This window comes from Salmo salar, chromosome ssa03 (assembly GCF_905237065.1).
Source record: "Salmo salar chromosome ssa03, Ssal_v3.1, whole genome shotgun sequence".
NCBI lineage: Eukaryota > Metazoa > Chordata > Actinopteri > Salmoniformes > Salmonidae > Salmo > Salmo salar.
The window spans coordinates 80,550,159-80,567,876 of record NC_059444.1 but is presented as its reverse complement, the minus strand read 5'-3'; the positions used below and the strand labels follow the sequence as shown (position 1 = coordinate 80,567,876).

At 43.9% G+C, this 17,718-nt stretch overlaps 1 protein-coding gene across 2 annotated transcripts in view; it reads left to right on the top strand.

Moving 5' to 3' along the window:
• Positions 1-988: 988 nt before the first annotated feature.
• Positions 989-17,718, top strand: part of srebf1 (sterol regulatory element binding transcription factor 1) — a 29,765-nt gene continuing 13,035 nt past the window's right edge. The window contains 14 exon segments of one of the 2 annotated variants that reach the window (NM_001195818.1): positions 1,036-1,329; positions 3,963-4,422; positions 4,425-4,435; positions 4,438-4,444; positions 4,447-4,464; positions 4,467-4,492; positions 4,494-4,556; positions 7,372-7,535; positions 7,791-7,934; positions 9,212-9,430; positions 10,312-10,426; positions 10,900-11,060; positions 14,327-14,543; positions 14,743-14,927. In NM_001195818.1, the coding sequence (NP_001182747.1) occupies positions 1,227-1,329; positions 3,963-4,422; positions 4,425-4,435; positions 4,438-4,444; positions 4,447-4,464; positions 4,467-4,492; positions 4,494-4,556; positions 7,372-7,535; positions 7,791-7,934; positions 9,212-9,430; positions 10,312-10,426; positions 10,900-11,060; positions 14,327-14,543; positions 14,743-14,927 (1,893 nt within the window). In that variant the 5' untranslated portion in view covers positions 1,036-1,226. 2 annotated transcript variants of the gene reach the window in all.

Below are 17,718 nucleotides of genomic sequence, written 5' to 3'. Positions count from 1 at the left end.
TTTCCAGTACCACACCTTTGTTGTGCCCTCTTTGTGTGTGCTTGTGTTTTGGTGAGCTCACACACGGCTCACATGTCCTACTACAATCCACATATCGGATAATTTGATAAAGGTTATTATTGCTGATTATTGAATGGTCATTCTAGAGAGCCATTACTTTGTGTTAATTGCTTAATTACTATGGTTTGAATAATATTTGTTTTTGTTATTTATTGTTTGAAGAAAATGTTGTTTGCTTTGACTTTATGCTAAATGTCATTGTCCAACCAAAGGGGACTTCCATGAGCTTTGTTAAATCAACCCTGTTAATCTCGTCTTGCCCTAAAAGTTTTGAAGCCGCACTGGGCACTGTACGTATGTCCCCCCCATATATTTAGCCTGCTCCCCCTTCCCCTCCACTACTCCAGGATAAATACATGATGTAACCACGGGAGCCAAAGTCGTGATGTCAGATCACCCCACTCGGTTTCCGAGTTCCCTATTGGTCGATTTCTCTGGTTCTACAGGCAGAGTCATCACTACGGGCCACACAAGCTTGAACAGTTGTTAGCCCACCCCTGCTTGGCGTTGATTGGCTGTTAAGGACAAGCCCATAATAAACATACCAAGGCTGTTGTTTTCCAGAGGACAATACCATTTTCTCGATTATAAAACGTTATTAATGCATTATATAAGTGCAGACCACGAAACAAAACACATATTAAAAACATGACATTTCCACGTTCAATTTATGTATTTAGCACTTGAAGAAAGAAGCCTATTAACTTTGGATATGTATTTCCCCACAGTGTTCATCCTACATTATAGTAGTTTTAAAGGAACACTGCTTTTTATTCTTTGCAATAGCCATGCACAAATGTAAATACCATGGACATACTGTATTTCGTCCTGGAGTTGCCAGTCAAAACAGGTATGAGACCATGAAGGGGGAGACAGAATTCACAGGTGGTCGGGGATTGGATAGAACAAGTGTCACTCATTAAGCGCTCTGTTACTAGCTAGCTAAGCATGTGGATCCTCAATGAGCACTGTTTAGCGTGAGAAGTGTGCCTCTTGGGCATCAATATGAAGACAGAAGAAGGCACTATTTCACAGATCAATAACAGAGTTTGAGTTTACCTCACTGGAATTATTGCAAATGTAGCTAGATACACAAACATCGATTTAAGTGGAAATCGTAAGTTTTTAGCCACAGTGAGTTAGCTAACCATAACGAGACAGCAAAAATGAACTTGTCTTTTGACGATCAGTCACTGGATAATCTGGATCCAACCATATCCCTAAATGACCCCAGCGATATTGACACGGCTCTGCTCAATGACATTGATGGTAAGAACGTTAAGCTTACTAGTAAGCTAGCTAGCAAAACGGACAACTTGAACTTGGTAACGCGTTAGCTAGTTTTAGCTAACTATCCATAGCTAGTTAGCTATTGTTGTTGCGAACGTTAGCTAGTTAGCCAAACAAGTGACAGCAATAGCAGCAACACATAACATTACATGAAACAGCTTGTACACATAACGTTACTGAGTGCGGTACCATTAACTACGTATAGGCACACAGTGAGTAATTTTGAATGATGTACAGCTTAGTTAGCTGTCATGTTAGCAAGTTAGCTAACTAACATTAGTTATGACCTTAAATCAAATTTACGAGTTTTATATTTGACTCAAACAGTAACGTTATGAGGTAGTAGAAGGCTTCCTTCTCTCAGGGTCGAGGAGAATCCTAACAAACCTTATGGAACTACCTACTGTCTGAGTTCGGTGCTTGTTTTTCTGTTGTTGCTGCTCTCGTTTTTGCGTTTTGGTTCTGATCTAACTCTAGACACATTTGTATCTGCTATTTTGCATGTTATTGATAAGTTAAAACAATGTGGATACTACACGAGCTGATATTTCACTGCTAGCTTGTGTGTGATGAACAAAGTGCCCCGCCCCCTCCAGCTTGTCCTACTGACATCACGACGAGGTTAATGTCGAGCATTCCCTGTCGGGTTCTATAACATGAATCATGATCTGATGGTTGCTTTTTTCCCACCCATATATCATTCATATTTATGTATGAATGAATCATATGTTGCAGTCTTATTAATAAAATGTTAATCGTTTATATTTAAATTAGTTAAATTATATCGAACCTACTTACATTAATGCATCAGTGCATTCAATTGAATGGTGGCTATTCGATTCGTTGGTGCTATTAACTAATGTTATTTGTCAGTATAATCAATGGCTGGTTGTTTGCCAACAAGTGCTCTGCTGAAGCATCTCAGCCTTCATTGATTCCATGCACCCACCCTAAAAATTGACCGAGAGTAACCCAGCACTAAATTGTCCCATAGTAACCCCTTCTCATTGAAACCACCAGTGCTTCCTTTCTTTCTATCTTGGGGGCTGGTCTGCATTGCAAGTGTCTGAGGCACTTTCTGATTGGTCGGCAGCGATCACCTCATACAAAACATTGGTTTACAAATCCAGGCTAGTTAGACTGCTGTGGCAGTGCAGACAGAGAGCAGAAGCAAAGGCAGAAGCATGAAGTGTGTTCTGTTATTACTGGACCTAGTCCTTATAAGCTTGATGATTTGGTCTAAGATTAAACAAAATGGTCATTCTCCTTGCCATGGAACAGCCTCCTCACTGTGCTGCCTGAAACTCATTTGGGATAGCCTAGCCTACAGCCTATTTCTGTTGGAAATCCAGAAGAATAAGCTATACTGTACTAACGAAGGTTTCTCATAGACAATAATTGTGAGCATCTCTAGCTGATGAAACAAGTATACTATACAGTGTATTACCCTAAAACAAGGCCTGTTGTATTATTATTATTATTATTTGTTAGAGAATAAAGTTTTCAGTGTGAGTAATGAACTTGTTACTATTACTAAGCTCCATGTTCTAATGTAAAGGGCTACCATGCCATGTTCACATGGAGGGTGCAGCATAGCATAGTAAACATCACCATTGATTTTCATCAACACTCAATTCTTCTTGCATCTCCATCCTCACCTACTCAGGGTTGTTGTCCTTTTGACAGACCGTGTGCATCACAATGCTGTGAATAGTAGTGAAGTAGCTGCAGGTCTGGGATGGTGTGACTGTGATCATAGTGTCTATTGTGTTGCCTGTCTCGCTGTGGCCCTTTCGGAGCCCATTAGAGTGGCATAGAGCCAGTCTGCTCTGCTGCAGTGGCCCCATAATAACTGCATTACTGACCAGGAGTGCACTGCACTGAGCTGACCCCATTTACTGTCCTGCTCTACTTCTCAGATCAGGGCCCATATCCACAAAGTATCTGAGTATGGGTGCTGTTCTAGGATCAGATCTTTTGTGTTCATGATAATCTGATTCATTATGATCAAAACTGATTTTAGATCAGCACCTACTCTGGGTCACTTTATAAGCCCAGTTTTTGGTGTTTTCTAGTTGAGTTAGGGCAGAGATTAAGTGACCCATTACCATGTGGTGTGGAGAGAGAGATGGGAGAAATGCTCTGTCAGTCAGTCACCCAGTGGTTCAAGTCTTAATTTAAGCCTTTTGTTGACAATCGTGAAACGCTCCGATTGGATTACAGGGTTTTATCTCTGCTCCATTCAGAGGCCCAGAAACCTAGTTTGGTCATTGGGAGGCACGCTGTTAAGATGTTCAAATTGAGTGCAGTATGGAGTGAACAAAAGGGTCTGCTGGTGTGTGTGTGTGTGTGTGTGTGTGTGTGTGTGTGTGTGTGTGTGTGTGTGTGTGTGGGACAGCTGTTTGTTCCAGCCTAGCTTTAACACATTCAACTAATGATTCAACTAATCACAGTCTTCAATTTAGACTACTTTGTTTTAGTTTGGCCTTATTTGACCCTCTTCTCCGGATTTCTGTGGCAATGTCATGGTTAACAAGGTATCCCCTGTCTCTCTCTGTCTCTGGTTCTCTCAATCTATGGAGTACTCTGACTATATCCCCATCTCTCCTCAGACATGCTGCAGCTCATCAACAACCAGGACATGGTGGAGTTCAACCAGGACATGGCGGGTCTCTTTGACCCCCCTCAGTTCACAGGGGTCACCCCTACCCAGGACCTCCCTGCCCTCGGCCTGCCCCACTCCATCCCCTCCCCTCCATCCACCACATCCTCCTCCATCCTGAGCAGCAGCCCCCACCTTGATGCTCTCCTGGGGCCCCCCATCATCCGCAGTTCCTCCCCCCCAGACAAGGCCTTCCACCCCCCCACCTTCCAGCAGTCGCCCCTGGCCCAGGTCACCACCTCCACCCCTGTACCACTACCCAGGCCGCAGCCGCAGCCAGCTCCCCAGCAGGGCTCTCCATCAGCCCAGGCTGCTCAGGGTCTCAGGCAGCCCAAGGTGGACCTGCCCCTGCCGGTCCTCTCCCCTCCAGCCCCTGTTCCAGTCCAGTTTCCTCCCCCAGCCTCCTCCCCCCATACTGTACCCGGCCAGAGCCCTGTGTCCAGCGCTGCCCCCCAAGCCCTGTTCACCTCTCCTGCCCCCCAGCAGCCCCAGGCCCACGCCCAGCAGATCCGGATTAACTACAGCACCCAAAATGGCTACAAAGGTGAGGAACAGATTGTCTCTATTCCTCTGTATTAATAGTTGAAATGCTGGTAGTAGATGGATGAGAGTCTTAATCCTGACCCCTTCCAAGTGGAGATGAAACATAGCTATTTTAATGGTTGTAGGGGTTTCCCCATGGCCCTCCCTGCACAGCCCCGTCCTGCCAGATAATGGGAGGGAGGAACCCCACCATGTGTTGCTAGTAGAAGAGCCACATGGTTGTTAAGACTGTCTTATTTATGATGCAGAGCAGGGCCATACTGTTGTGGCTGGATGAGAGCAGAGCATGACTGGAGGAACAACTTACACATGCTCACACTCCTACTGTCTCACACACTCTCTCTCTCTCAAGGCGAAAGGTAGGGACTGAGAATGGACACTGGTATACAAAGCACAAACACTCACTCCCTGAAGAAAGCCCACTTGGTGTTATGTTATGAGGAGGTAGAGTTGTGTTCTATGGTGCAGTAACAGTAGTAGTTCAGCATGTTTCCAAAGGAGAGTCGGTGGGTTCCTCACCCTCCGCTGACTGTCAGTCAAAATCCCAATCTAATACCCGTTGGTCAGAGTGAAGGACCGTCCCTGAGGCTGAGAGAGGGTGTTTTGTCTACACTATCTATGAGCCACATTCAGATATACACACCTTGCCTGCGTTGCATACCTGTGCAACATTGTGCCTTTAACAGTGTTATGAAACTACAGTAAGAGAACTGCCCCAGCATTACAAACCTACTGACTCTGTGTAGACCAATGTCTTTACAGCCACCTAACATACTGTTATGTTACACACACTGCCTGCTACAGTCATCATATCGTATGTTTTCTAGAGGTCAAAGGTAATTCCTACAATGATAATCCATACTGTTATCGGTCAGTGACTCAAGTGTCTTTATAGCTACCAAACGTACCGTAGTGTACACTTCCTGCTTCTGCCATTATCACATAATGATATCACTCACCAGAGGGGAAAGGTTATACACTACTAAGCCACACAAAAAATGTATGTGAACTTTGGCCTCGCCAAACACTTATGGTGACGACAGTTTATATGGTGTTTTGGTTTTACAGCTGGTTTTACAGCTTGAACTATTTCAAACACAATTGAGTCCATACTAGCAGGACGTTTTGAACCGAGAAACGAATATTTAAGTACAGTGAGGGAAAAAAGTATTTGATCCCCTGCTGATTTTGTACGTTTGCCCACTGACAAATAAATGATCAGTCTATAATTTTAATGGTAGGTTTATTTGAACAGACAGAATAACAACAAAAAAATCCAGAGAAACGCATGTCAAAAATGTTATAAATTGATTTGCATTTTAATGAGGGAAATAAGTATTTGACCCCTCTGCAAAACATGACTTAGTACTTGGTGGCAAAACCCTTGTTGGCAATCACAGAGGTCAGACGTGTCTTGTAGTTGGCCACCAGGTTTGCACACATCGCAGGAGGGATTTTGTCCCACTCCTCTTTGCAGATCTTCTCCGAGTCATTAAGGTTTCGAGTTCTGACGTTTGGCAACTCGAACCTTCAGCTCCTTCCACAGATTTTCTTTGGGATTAAGGTCTGGAGACTGGCTAGGTCACTCCAGGACCTTAATGTGCTTCTTGAGCCACTCCTTTGTTGCCTTGGCCGTGTGTTTTGGGTCATTGTCATGCTGGAATACCCATCCACGACCCATTTTCAATGCCCTGGCTGAGGGAAGGAGGTTCTCACCCAAGATTTGACGGTACATGGCCCCGTCCATCGTCCCTTTGATGCGGTGAAGTTGTCCTGTCCCCTTAGCAGAAAAACACCCCCAAAGCATAATGTTTCCACCTCCATGTTTGACGTTGGGGATGGTGTTCATAGGCAGCATTCCTCCTCCTCCAAACACGGCAAGTTGAGTTGATGCCAAAGAGCTCCATTTTGGTCTCATCTGACCACAACACTTTCACCCAGTTGTCCTCTGAATCATTCAGATGTTCATTGGCAAACTTCAGACGGGCCTGTATATGTGCTTTCTTGAGCAGGGGGACCTTGCGGGCGCTGCAGGATTTCAGTCCTTCACGGCGTAGTGTGTTACCAATTGTTTTCTTGGTGACTATGGTCCCAGCTGCCTTGAGATCATTGTCAAGATCCTCCCGTGTAGTTCTGGGCTGATTCCTCACCGTTCTCATGATCATTGCAACTCCACGAGGTGAGATCTTGCATGGAGCCCCAGGCTGAGGGAGATTGACAGTTCTTTTGTGTTTCTTCCATTTGCGAATAATCGCACCAACTGTTGTCACCTTCTCACCAAGCTGCTTGGCGATGGTCTTGTAGCCCATTCCAGCCTTGTGTAGGTCTACAATCTTGTCCCTGACATCCTTGGAGAGCTCTTTGGTCTTGGCCATGCTGGAGAGTTTGGAATCTGATTGATTGATTGCTTCTGTGGACAGGTGTCTTTTATACAGGTAACAAGCTGAGATTAGGAGCACTCCCTTTAAGAGTGTGCTCATAATCTCAGCTCGTTACCTGTATAAATGACACCTGGGAGCCAGAAATCTTTCTGATTGAGAGGGGGTCAAATACTTATTTCCCTCATTAAAATGCAAATCCAATTTTATAACATTTCTGACATGCGTTTTTCTGGATTTTGTTGTTGTTATTCTGTCTCTCACTGTTCAAATAAACCTACCATTAAAATGATAGACTGATCATTTCTTTGTCAGTGGGCAAACGTACAAAATCAGCAGGGGATCAAATACTTTTTTCCCTCACTGTAGTTCCTCCTTGTTTCAGGCAGTTTTCTTCCGTTTGGTGCCTAATGAACATGACCCTGATTATTTTTCTAGCTGTCAATCATCAAGGAGGCCCCGCCCAGCCCATGGTCAGCCTGTCGTCGTCCCCTTCCGGTGTTCAGCCAATGGCCATCCAGGCTCTGACCACCACGGCCCCCCTCCTGACCACCTCAGCAAGCCCCCCAGCTCAGACCATCGCATCACACCACATTCAACAAGTTAGTTTGTCCACCTGGAGTGTGTGTGTGTGTGTGTGTGTGTGTGTGTTATGTTTGATGAGACTCATTAACCCTAAGAATATCACCACACCAGAAAAAAATGATTTGTTCTTTGTATTGAAACCTATTATTTTACTAGTATTTGTTTAATTTCTAATTTATTTCAATGGAACAGAACTGCTCCCTCAGCCTAATAGTCTAATCCTCTATCACTCTCTCTCTCTCTCTCCCTCGCTCCTCCTCCTCTCCTCTCAGGTGTTGCTCCAGCCCCAGTTTATCAAGGCTGAGTCTCTGCTGCTGACCACCTTGAACCGTGACCCCTGTATGGTCACTACTGTGGCCTCTCCATGCATCACCTCCCTGGCCACCACCACATCCCAGAGCACCCACTCACTGCAGGTAGGAACCATCCCCACACCACATCCCAGAGCACCCACTCACTGCAGGTAGGAACCATCCCCACACCACATCCCAGAGCACCCACTCACTGCAGGTAGGAACCACATCCTAGAGCACCCACTCACTGCAGGCAGGAACCATATCCCAGAGCACCCACTCACTGCAGGTAGGAACCATCACCACACCACATCCCAGAGCACCCACTCACTGCAGGTAGGAACCACATCCTAGAGCACACACTCACTGCAGGTAGGAACCACATCCCAGAGTACCCACTCACTGCAGGTAGGAACTACATCCCAGAGCACACACTCACTGCAGGTAGGAACCACATCCTAGAGCACCCACTCACTGCAGGTAGGACCCACATCCTAGAGCACCCACTCACTGCAGGTAGGAACCATCACCACACCACATCCCAGAGCACCCACTCACTGCAGGTAGGAACCACATCCCAGAGCACCCACTCACTGCAGGTAGGAACCACATCCCAGAGCACCCACTCACTGCAGGTAGGAACCACATCCCAGAGCACCCACTCACTGCAGGTAGGAACCACATCCCAGAGCACCCACTCACTGCAGGTAGGAACCACATCCCAGAGCACCCTCTCACTGCAGGTAGGAACCACATCCCAGAGCACCCTCTCACTGCAGGTAGGAATGAGATGATAGGAATTGTAATGTCATAAAGTAGTAACAGCATTTAGAAAGGGTCATTTTCCTGAAGAAAAATTGTCCAAAAGTATTTTTATGGTAGTGGAAGAATACAAAGTATTGTGGTGTATAGGACATAGTGTCAAACATACTGCCTGTTGTTTGAGGGGGAAACGAACTCAATATACTTGATGATGACTAAAACTGAATGGAAACTGTAGAAATTCTTGGACCTACATTCATACAGTTTCCTCACTGTCCAGCTCACTAATGCAAAATTCCCAAAAACAATGGATAGAGAGCAATTTCTTGCAAATTTTGACGGCAATGGTATCTAACACATTTTCATTGCGGCCCTCTGGACGTTGTTGAAGACCGAATCTCCCCCCCCCCCCCCGTGGCAAAATGAGTTTGACACCCCTGATCTAGATGCTACTTTAGTGATTGTCTTCTTAGAAACAACGTCTCTCCTCCCTCTTTCTTCCTCCATCCCGCCCTCCCTCTCTTTCCCTCCTCCCTCTTTCTTCCTCCATGCCTCCCTCCCTCTTTCTCTCCTCCCTCTTTCTTCCTCCATGCCTCCCTCCCTCTCTTTCTCTCCTCCCTCTTTCTTCCTCCATCTAGGCTCTGATGAGTGGTGGTACCTTCCTGACCACAGTGCCAGTGATGATGGACTCTGACAAGCTGCCCATCAACCGTATCACAATCAGCAGTAAACCTATGGGCCTGCCCCCCAAGGGCGAGAAGCGCACCGCCCACAACGCCATCGAGAAGCGCTACCGCTCGTCCATCAACGACAAGATCCTTGAGCTTAAAGACCTGGTGGCCGGGACTGAGGCCAAAGTATTAATATTGGAAATATATACGTATATATATTTAAAAAAAAAACATTACATTTACAAAATATTATTTGTAACATACATTTTAAGTAGTAGATTCCCATTGAGATACAGTAGAGCTTTCAAGAACTGAATCATCTGACAGAGAAAAGTAACTGTCTGTGTCCGAATACCCATACTAGCGTACTACATTCTGCATACTCATTTAGGCTGATCTAGTAGAAGTCACTTGTCTTTTCCGACTCGAGTGTTTGACAACAGCTGATAATCAGATAAATTGACGCGCTGTACCAAAACGAACGAATGGCAGGAGTCAACGCAATCGCATATTAGATGACTCATTTGGAGTACTATTACATTTTTTTCAAAATACTATACATTATATATTCTTTTGCATACTGTTTAGTATGCTAGTATGGGTATTGGGACACGGCCACTGTTTTGTTTGTGGATTCCAATGTCAAGATGTTAATGCTGTGTTCGTATTATATCGAGGGAAGCTCACTGGTTGCATTCAAATGCATACTGTTTAACAGAGGCTCTTAAAATCTTGCATTAAGTTTGTATTCACCTTTTTCATCTGCTAAGCAGCTCAACAAGATGTTGTATTCACCTTTTTCTTCTGCTAAGCAGCTCAACAAGATGTTGTATTCACCTTTTTCTTCTGCTAAGCAGCTCAACAAGATGTTGTATTCACCTTTTTCTTCTGCTAAGCAGCTCAACAAGTTGTTGTATTTACCTTTTTCTTCTGCTAAGCAGCTCAACAAGATGTTGTATTCACCTTTTTCTTCTGCTAAGCAGCTCAACAAGTTGTTGTATTTACCTTTTTCTTCTGCTAAACAGCTCAACAAGTTGTTGTATTTACCTTTTTCATCTGCTAAGCAGCTCAACAAGTCGGCAATTCTGAAGAAGGCGATAGACTACATCCGCTACCTGCAGCAGTCCAACCAGAAACTGAAAAAAGAGAACATGGCCCTGAAGATGTCTGCCCAGAAGAACAGTGAGTGGTTCTCCTCCTCCCTGCCCTGGCTCTTCTTCTCCTTCTATGCCTGCCCTTTCCTCTCTTCCATCCTCCCTTTATCGTGATCCTATTGTTATTCATTATGAAGAAGAAGGATTCTTCATGGCTAAAGCTTTTAATTGCTCAAAGAAGTGCTTTGTGAAATGCAGTCATTTTCTGATAGCTAGTGCTGGTTGTGCTTGAATCAAGAGCTGGGCCCGTATTCATAAAGCGTCTCAGAGTAGGATGGCTGATCTAGGATCAGGTTCCCCCTGTCCATATAATTGTATTCATTATGATTTAAAGGCTAAACTGATTCTAGATCAGCACTCTGAGACACTTTATGGATACAGATATAGTTGTCATAACAGTGTGATGAGGTTGGCCTGAACTATTGTGAGGTTCATCCTTTCTTTCTCTACCTCCCTCTCTCTTCTCCTCCTTCCTCTCTCTCCCTCCTCTTTGCTCTCCAGAGTCTCTGAAGGACCTGGTAACCATGGAAGTGGACGGCCCACAGACGGACGTAAAGAGCGAGCTACCCACCCCTCCGCCATCCGACGTGGGCTCTCCCACCTCCTACTCCCACTGTGGCAGCGACTCAGAACCCGACAGCCCCATGGGGGAGGACAGCAAGGTGGGTTTCACAACCTGAGATGTGAAACCTCACTGAAAAGCATTGAGTGGAGCCAGTCAGGATACTGGATGTTACCCGTAACTAGAGTTGAACTTTTTGGGGAATATTCCCGTGGGAGTTAACGGGAATATATGGGAATTAATGGAAATATATGCAAATTAATATTAATACCATTTAAATGTAGATGTTTTTTGCATTGGATATATTTACCATATCATATGGAGACATAAACATAAACCTTTTACCTTATCATAAGTAGACATAATTGTAAATGATTAAATCCTTCCAATAGAAATAAAAAAAACTTTTGTTACGAATTTAGCTTTAATTAAATGAGTTGACTCACTGAACAACAAAAATGGAATATTGAATGATTCCCAATGATCCATGGCATCTCCCAAAAATGTTTTCAACATACATCTGTAAAATGATGGTCTAGAAACTAAAGCCTTGGTTGTCTTCCTCTCAGGCTTCCATGTCTTCTCCCTGGACCTCCTCAATGTCCACCTCTTGAACATCAGACTCTGAGGCCTCATCTTCACTGTCTCTTTCTAACCTTGTTGAGGATGGCTTGTTGTCAGGCTCAAAAAGCCTCAAATTTGCCCGGATGGTCACCAATTTTTCAACCCTTGTGTTGGTCAGCCTGTTGCGGGCTTTGGTGTGTGTGTTCCCAAACAAGGACCAGTTGCGCTCTGAGGCGGCTTATGTTGGTGGGATTTGGAGGATGATGGAGGCAACGGGAAAGAGCCTCAGATCCACAAAGTCCCTTCCACCAGGCGGCTGATGAGATATGTTGGCACGACTGCCATATTGCATCTCCATCCCAGAGCCCTTGCTTGGAAGTATACTTCACCAGACTGCCAAGAACCTTGCCCTCATCCAGGCCAAGGTGGCGAGACACGGTAGTGATGACACCATAAGCCTTGTTGATGTCTGCACCAGACAGGATGCTCTTGCAAGCATACTTGGGGTCCAACATGTACGCTGCGGCGTGTATGGGCTTCAGGCAGAAGTCTTCACGGTTTTTGATGTATTTCAGAACTGCAGTTTCCTCTGCTTGGAGCAACAGTGAAGTGGACAGGGCAGTACGGATTTCTTCTCATACATCTGCAAGCAGAGTCTGAATATCAGACAAGATGGCATTGTCTTCCTCAATCAGTGCAAAAGCTACTGCTATAGGTTTCAGAAGTTTCAGGCTGCTTACCACTCTCCCAAAATACATAATCCAGGAGGATCCTCTTGATGGGGCTTTCCATATCGGCAGACTGTTTCTTGGAGAGACTCCTTCCCCTCCAGGAGTCTGTCAAACATGATGACAACACCACCCCAACAGGTGTTGCTGGGCAGCTTCAATGTGGTGCTCTTATTCTTCTCACTTTGCTTGGTGAGGTAGATTGCTGCTATAACTTGATGACCCTTCACATACCTAGCCATTTCCTTGGCTCTCTTGTAGAGTGTATCCATTGTGTTCAGTGACAGGATGCCCTTGAGGAGCAGATTCAATGTATGAGCAGCACAGCCAATGGGTGTGATGTGAGGGTAGGACTCCTCCACTTTAGACCAAGCAGCCTTCATGTTTGCAGCATTGTCTGTCACAAGTGCAAATACCCTCTGTGGTCCAAGGTCATTGATAACTGTCTTCAGCTTATCTGCAATGAAGAGACCGGTGTGTCTGTTGTCCATGGGGTCTGTGCTCTTGTAGAATACTGGTTGAGGAGTGGAGATGATGTAGTTAATTATTCCTTGCCCACGAACATTCGACCACCCATCAGAGTTGATTGCAATACAGTCTGCTTTCTCTATGAATTGCTTGACCTTCACTTGAACTCTACATCCAGCAAATTAGTAGATAAAGCATGTCTGGTTGGAGGGGTGTATGCTGGGCGAAATCTCTTCCAGTCCACATTGCCTGTGAGCATCAGAGGTGAACCAGTTGCATCATCAGCATTTCTCTGACTACGTTCATCCATTGAGTCAAAAAAACTTCTGATTCCAGGAGGACCATGAGCTGTTGCTATCGATTAGATGTCTGATTCATCATTTTCACCTCGAATAGAAGTAGAGGGACTTTTGTCAGAGGTTGCTTGTTGTGAGCACTGAGGGAACTTTATGCACTTGGCCAGATGATTCTGCATCTTTGTTGCATTCTGCACATATGATTTGGCACAGTATTTGCAAATGTACACAGCTTTTCCTTCTACATTAGCTGCAGGGAAATGTCTCCACACATCAAATAGTGCCGTGGCATTTTCCTGTAAAGATTAGAAAAAATTCCATGTACAGATAAATAGTTTAGCAGTTAGATTAAACAACTCCTTTGTAAGATAAATGTTTTAAAATGAAACATGTATGGAAACAGGTGAATTAACACTCCTCAGTTAGCAGGCTCAAGCAATTAAAACCCACATGGTAGCAGAGACTAACTAGCATAAATTGTTAACAAGTTATACATGATTTAAACACACTTTGCTGTAGGCTACTATTTACTAGTTAACAAAAAATCATGTATGTCATATAAAATATATTCACCCCACCCAGTATTGTAATCAAAACTTACCAGAAAGCATGTAGTCCTTGGCTCAGACAGTGTAGTAGTGTGGGCTCAATAGCATCTCATTAGTGTGCAAGATCTTGAGAATCAGCTGTACATGTGATGGAAGAGTGCACTGCGCATGTGATGGAAGAATGCACTGTGCATGCAGAGGGTTGGAATTCCATTGAATTGGGCATAGTTTAACCAAAATATGTCACAATACCTAGAATTGCCTTGTCTGTACCACAAAAAAGGTTCACTGTTATAAGCTAACCTTTTTTTGATGAATTTAAGCAAAATTCCCCAAATTCCAGGGCTTAACTTCCCATGGAAAATGTCCTGAAATTTCCCGGAAAGTTTCCGACCCATTGCAACCCTACCCGTAACTAATGCTTCTCGTGACTTTTTAAGAAAGGAGCTTGTAAGATGTTGGACTTCTCTGTTATAGTTACCTAGAATAGGACGCTATGAAAGGAAATGGTAATTCTCTAGCAACATACATCCTGTAGCAACAAGGCTGGAGACAAACTTAAACAGAGAAGCTAAACCGTTGTTTTGTTCAATGGCTAACCATTGGTGTCTCCAATTATCATGTAAAGTAAACTTATGTTAATAAGTTATAGTTCTTAGTTCTAACTCCCTGATTACAATTCTAGTTCCAGTTGCATTTCTGCTTCTTGCTTTAGGTCTGATTCTAACCCTGACTCCTTGTGTTCTGTCCTCTCCCGTCCAGCCGGCGGTCAATCTGATGGACACGTCCTCGTCCACCCCGGGCAGTGCTGGCATGCTGGACCGCTCCCGCATGGCGCTGTGCACATTCACCTTCCTCTTCCTCTCCCTCAATCCCCTGGCTGCCATGCTGTGTGGAGGGATGGGCTCCAGCACCACCGCTAACAACCACGCAGTGCATCCTGGGACAGGCAGGAACATGCTGGGCCTAGACAACGCAGGTATGGAGGGAAAGAGGGAGGGTGGCGGAGGTGTGTATCTGTGTCTTACTCCTAGTGAGCTCATCTAACACTCCCATGTGCATTTTCTTGTAAGTCCATCTCTTCTTTGTCTGTGCGTGTGTTTGCGTGCGTGTCTCCAAAACTCATTATGTGTTGTTGTGTGTCCAAAAGTCATCCTCTCTCTGTGTTCTCCTCCTAGCTGACTCGTGGGGCTGGATGGACTGGGTGCTACCCACTCTGTTGGTGTGGCTGCTGAATGGTGTGCTGGTGGCTGGGGTTCTGGTCAGAGTGTTGGTCTATGGAGAGCCAGTCACCAGGCCCCACTCTGGATCCTCCGTGCTGTTCTGGAGGCACCGCAAGCAGGCAGACCTCGACCTGGCACGGGTGAGAATATGGAGAATGTGATTTCGTCAAAATGGCACCCTATTCCCTATATAGTGCACTACCTTCCAAAATAGTGGACTATGTAGGGAATATGGTGTTCACTCACTGCTGTACAGTGGTTCTTCCTTTAAAAGTTACAAGCTTATGCTGCGACCGTTAGTGCTAGATGGTGGCATTCTGTCATTGCACCACACTATCACAAGGGGGAGTTAGACCGCTGATCTAGCGATAGTCTAAACTGTGGCACAAATTGACTGTCTTTTGGTAAATTAATGGAAGCGTTTTCAGTCTGAGAGTCTCCTCTGGCACTAGAGTCCTGCATCAGGCAACAACAAAAAAACTGTCGGTGTGCCTGGAGTTAAGAGAGAACTTGGGTAAATGGGGGAATTACACTTGACATGTGGACTTTCCCAAAAATAGGCACGGTGGGCTTTTGGTTTCTCTCACTCTAAAAACAAATAATTCTAAATAACAAAACTGGCTTTATTTACAAATTATTAAGAATGTCTCACCCCGTGTTCAATAATGGCCCTTTTCCCTTTATTCAGATTACAACCGCTCACTTGCAGTTATTTGAAAACAAAATCATCTCCAAAATATCATATTGTGGTTAAACTCAAATATTCTAATATACTAATTGATTAAAAAAAAATATATATTGGAACCTTTATCAAGTGGAAGGGGGGAAAGTAAGGAACTTGTCTGTCGGACCTGCATTAAAGACCAAAATTGGTTAAAGAAAATTGTGATAAATAAAAATATATACCAGTTTCATTTAAGGACCAAAGAAATTACAGCTGTGCCATATAGATTGCAAAATAGTTGGGAAAAGATAAACAGATTTTTTTTTTTTATGTTAACTGTTAATTAAAAAAAATGACATTGTGACCAAAGAGAACAGACGAAATGGACATAGTTTTCATCATACCAGCTTCTTTCAATGGTGCCACACGTTCCAGGGTTAGGACTGTAACCACCAGAGGACTTGAAAACAATGTTTCCATAACCTACTGCAGGACTTAAACCTAAGGGTTTAACCTTCTGAATGAATGATTATATTGAAGATGGAAGCCGCTTCTTAATGAGTACCGAGAGCCCATCTGTTATCCGACGATTATTATTATTGTTACTATTAACCCTGCATTATAATTATATAAAAGCCCCTTAGATAGTAGATAACATGTTTTCCAACACTTGTTTTTCACAAGGGCTATTAGCAGGACAATAGACATGGTGTGGTCCCAAAAACACCTCGCTGACAAAGGGTCCAGCATATCTCTTGATGTCATTGAATGTCTTGCCAGCTTTGATCCATGCCTGGGCCTGCAGTATGCAAAGTTGTTTGTTTGTCAGACGAATCATTGGGTCGAAACTACAGAACAGTACAAAACAAGAGAACACACATGGTTAATGTTCTGAGAAAAAATAAATAAATATATATAGTGTCTTACAGAGCCTTTCCGTAAGTTCACTCAAGTTTCTTCAACTGTCTTCTGACTGTGATTAGAGCTATGTTGATGTTGTGCAATGATGCCAGCAAATTCCAGATTGCCTTTGCCGATCGCTCATCATCTTCAACCATCAGTGAGTCGATGGCTTGAATAGTCTCGCTGGAAATGGAATACAATGTAAAAATGTGCAGCATACAGTAGACCAACAGTCAATTTATTTAAGCATTATTTTTTAGCATTATTAGGCCTACTTTACAGTATTGTAGCCTACAGTACCTGTTCATTTTCCTGGGCTTTCGTGTTCGGCGTAACACCGGCAAATAGCACTGTCCGTGACCATAATCCCAAGGTCAAACAGTATTTTACCGTAATGTTGAATTATTTAACACTCCTTTCTCTTCTCTGTGCTGGAGCTCGTAAGCCGTCCACCCTTGATGGGCTATCAGCAGGACAACAGACTGCGTTGTTTTCTAACCTCATCTGGATGGATCCATAATGAATTACTATGTGAATAAATATCACTGAATGACAGAAATATTGGAATAAAGTAGACTAATGAAGGCAACAAATAGTTGCTTACTGGAACCCCCAAAGTCATCCAGTTGTTATAATAGGATATGAAGCAGTAGCCTACCCAGGTGTGGTCAACTATTTCAGCACCGTTTTGCGCTCCTCTGAGACAAGCATGGGGACTGGACTTGATAAATCAATGAGATTCTTATTTTCACTGAATCTCTGTTTGGGTATTGGTTAGCCTGCAATTAGGGTGTGGAAATGTTAGGATTATTTTGCTCTTCACTCGCAGTCACTTAGTAGCCTACACCCGACCGGTCACGCTGTACAGTGCCACGGAAACCGTTTTTCTTGGAATAGAAACACCATAATATTAATCAAATTAATTAAGATACATTTCTTATTCAATCCCATGTACTATGTTCTTACAAAAAAGGTTTTAAATTCTCTAGTACAGCCAATATTAAAAACAGTCAAATGCTTCTCAAAGATGCCGTCTGGTGGTCAAACTAGCACTAACTCGCATATATGGCAACAATGGCTGACACTTAAATAACGTGCCATAGAATTCTGCCGCAGCCCTCAAGCTGTGCTGCAGTACAACGCAACTTTTAAGAAGAACCACTGTATAATGTAGATAGAAACGGGGCAATCCAAGAGGTTGCAATAAAATGAATATCAAAACATAGTTTACTTTGCCCTATGTCATTATAAATTACACAGAATGAATCATTAGATTGTAGAGAACAATCTTATAAACTTGCATTTGACACTGACAAAAATAGAACGTTCATTTGCTGTGACCGTTTAGACTGCACCTCTGTAGG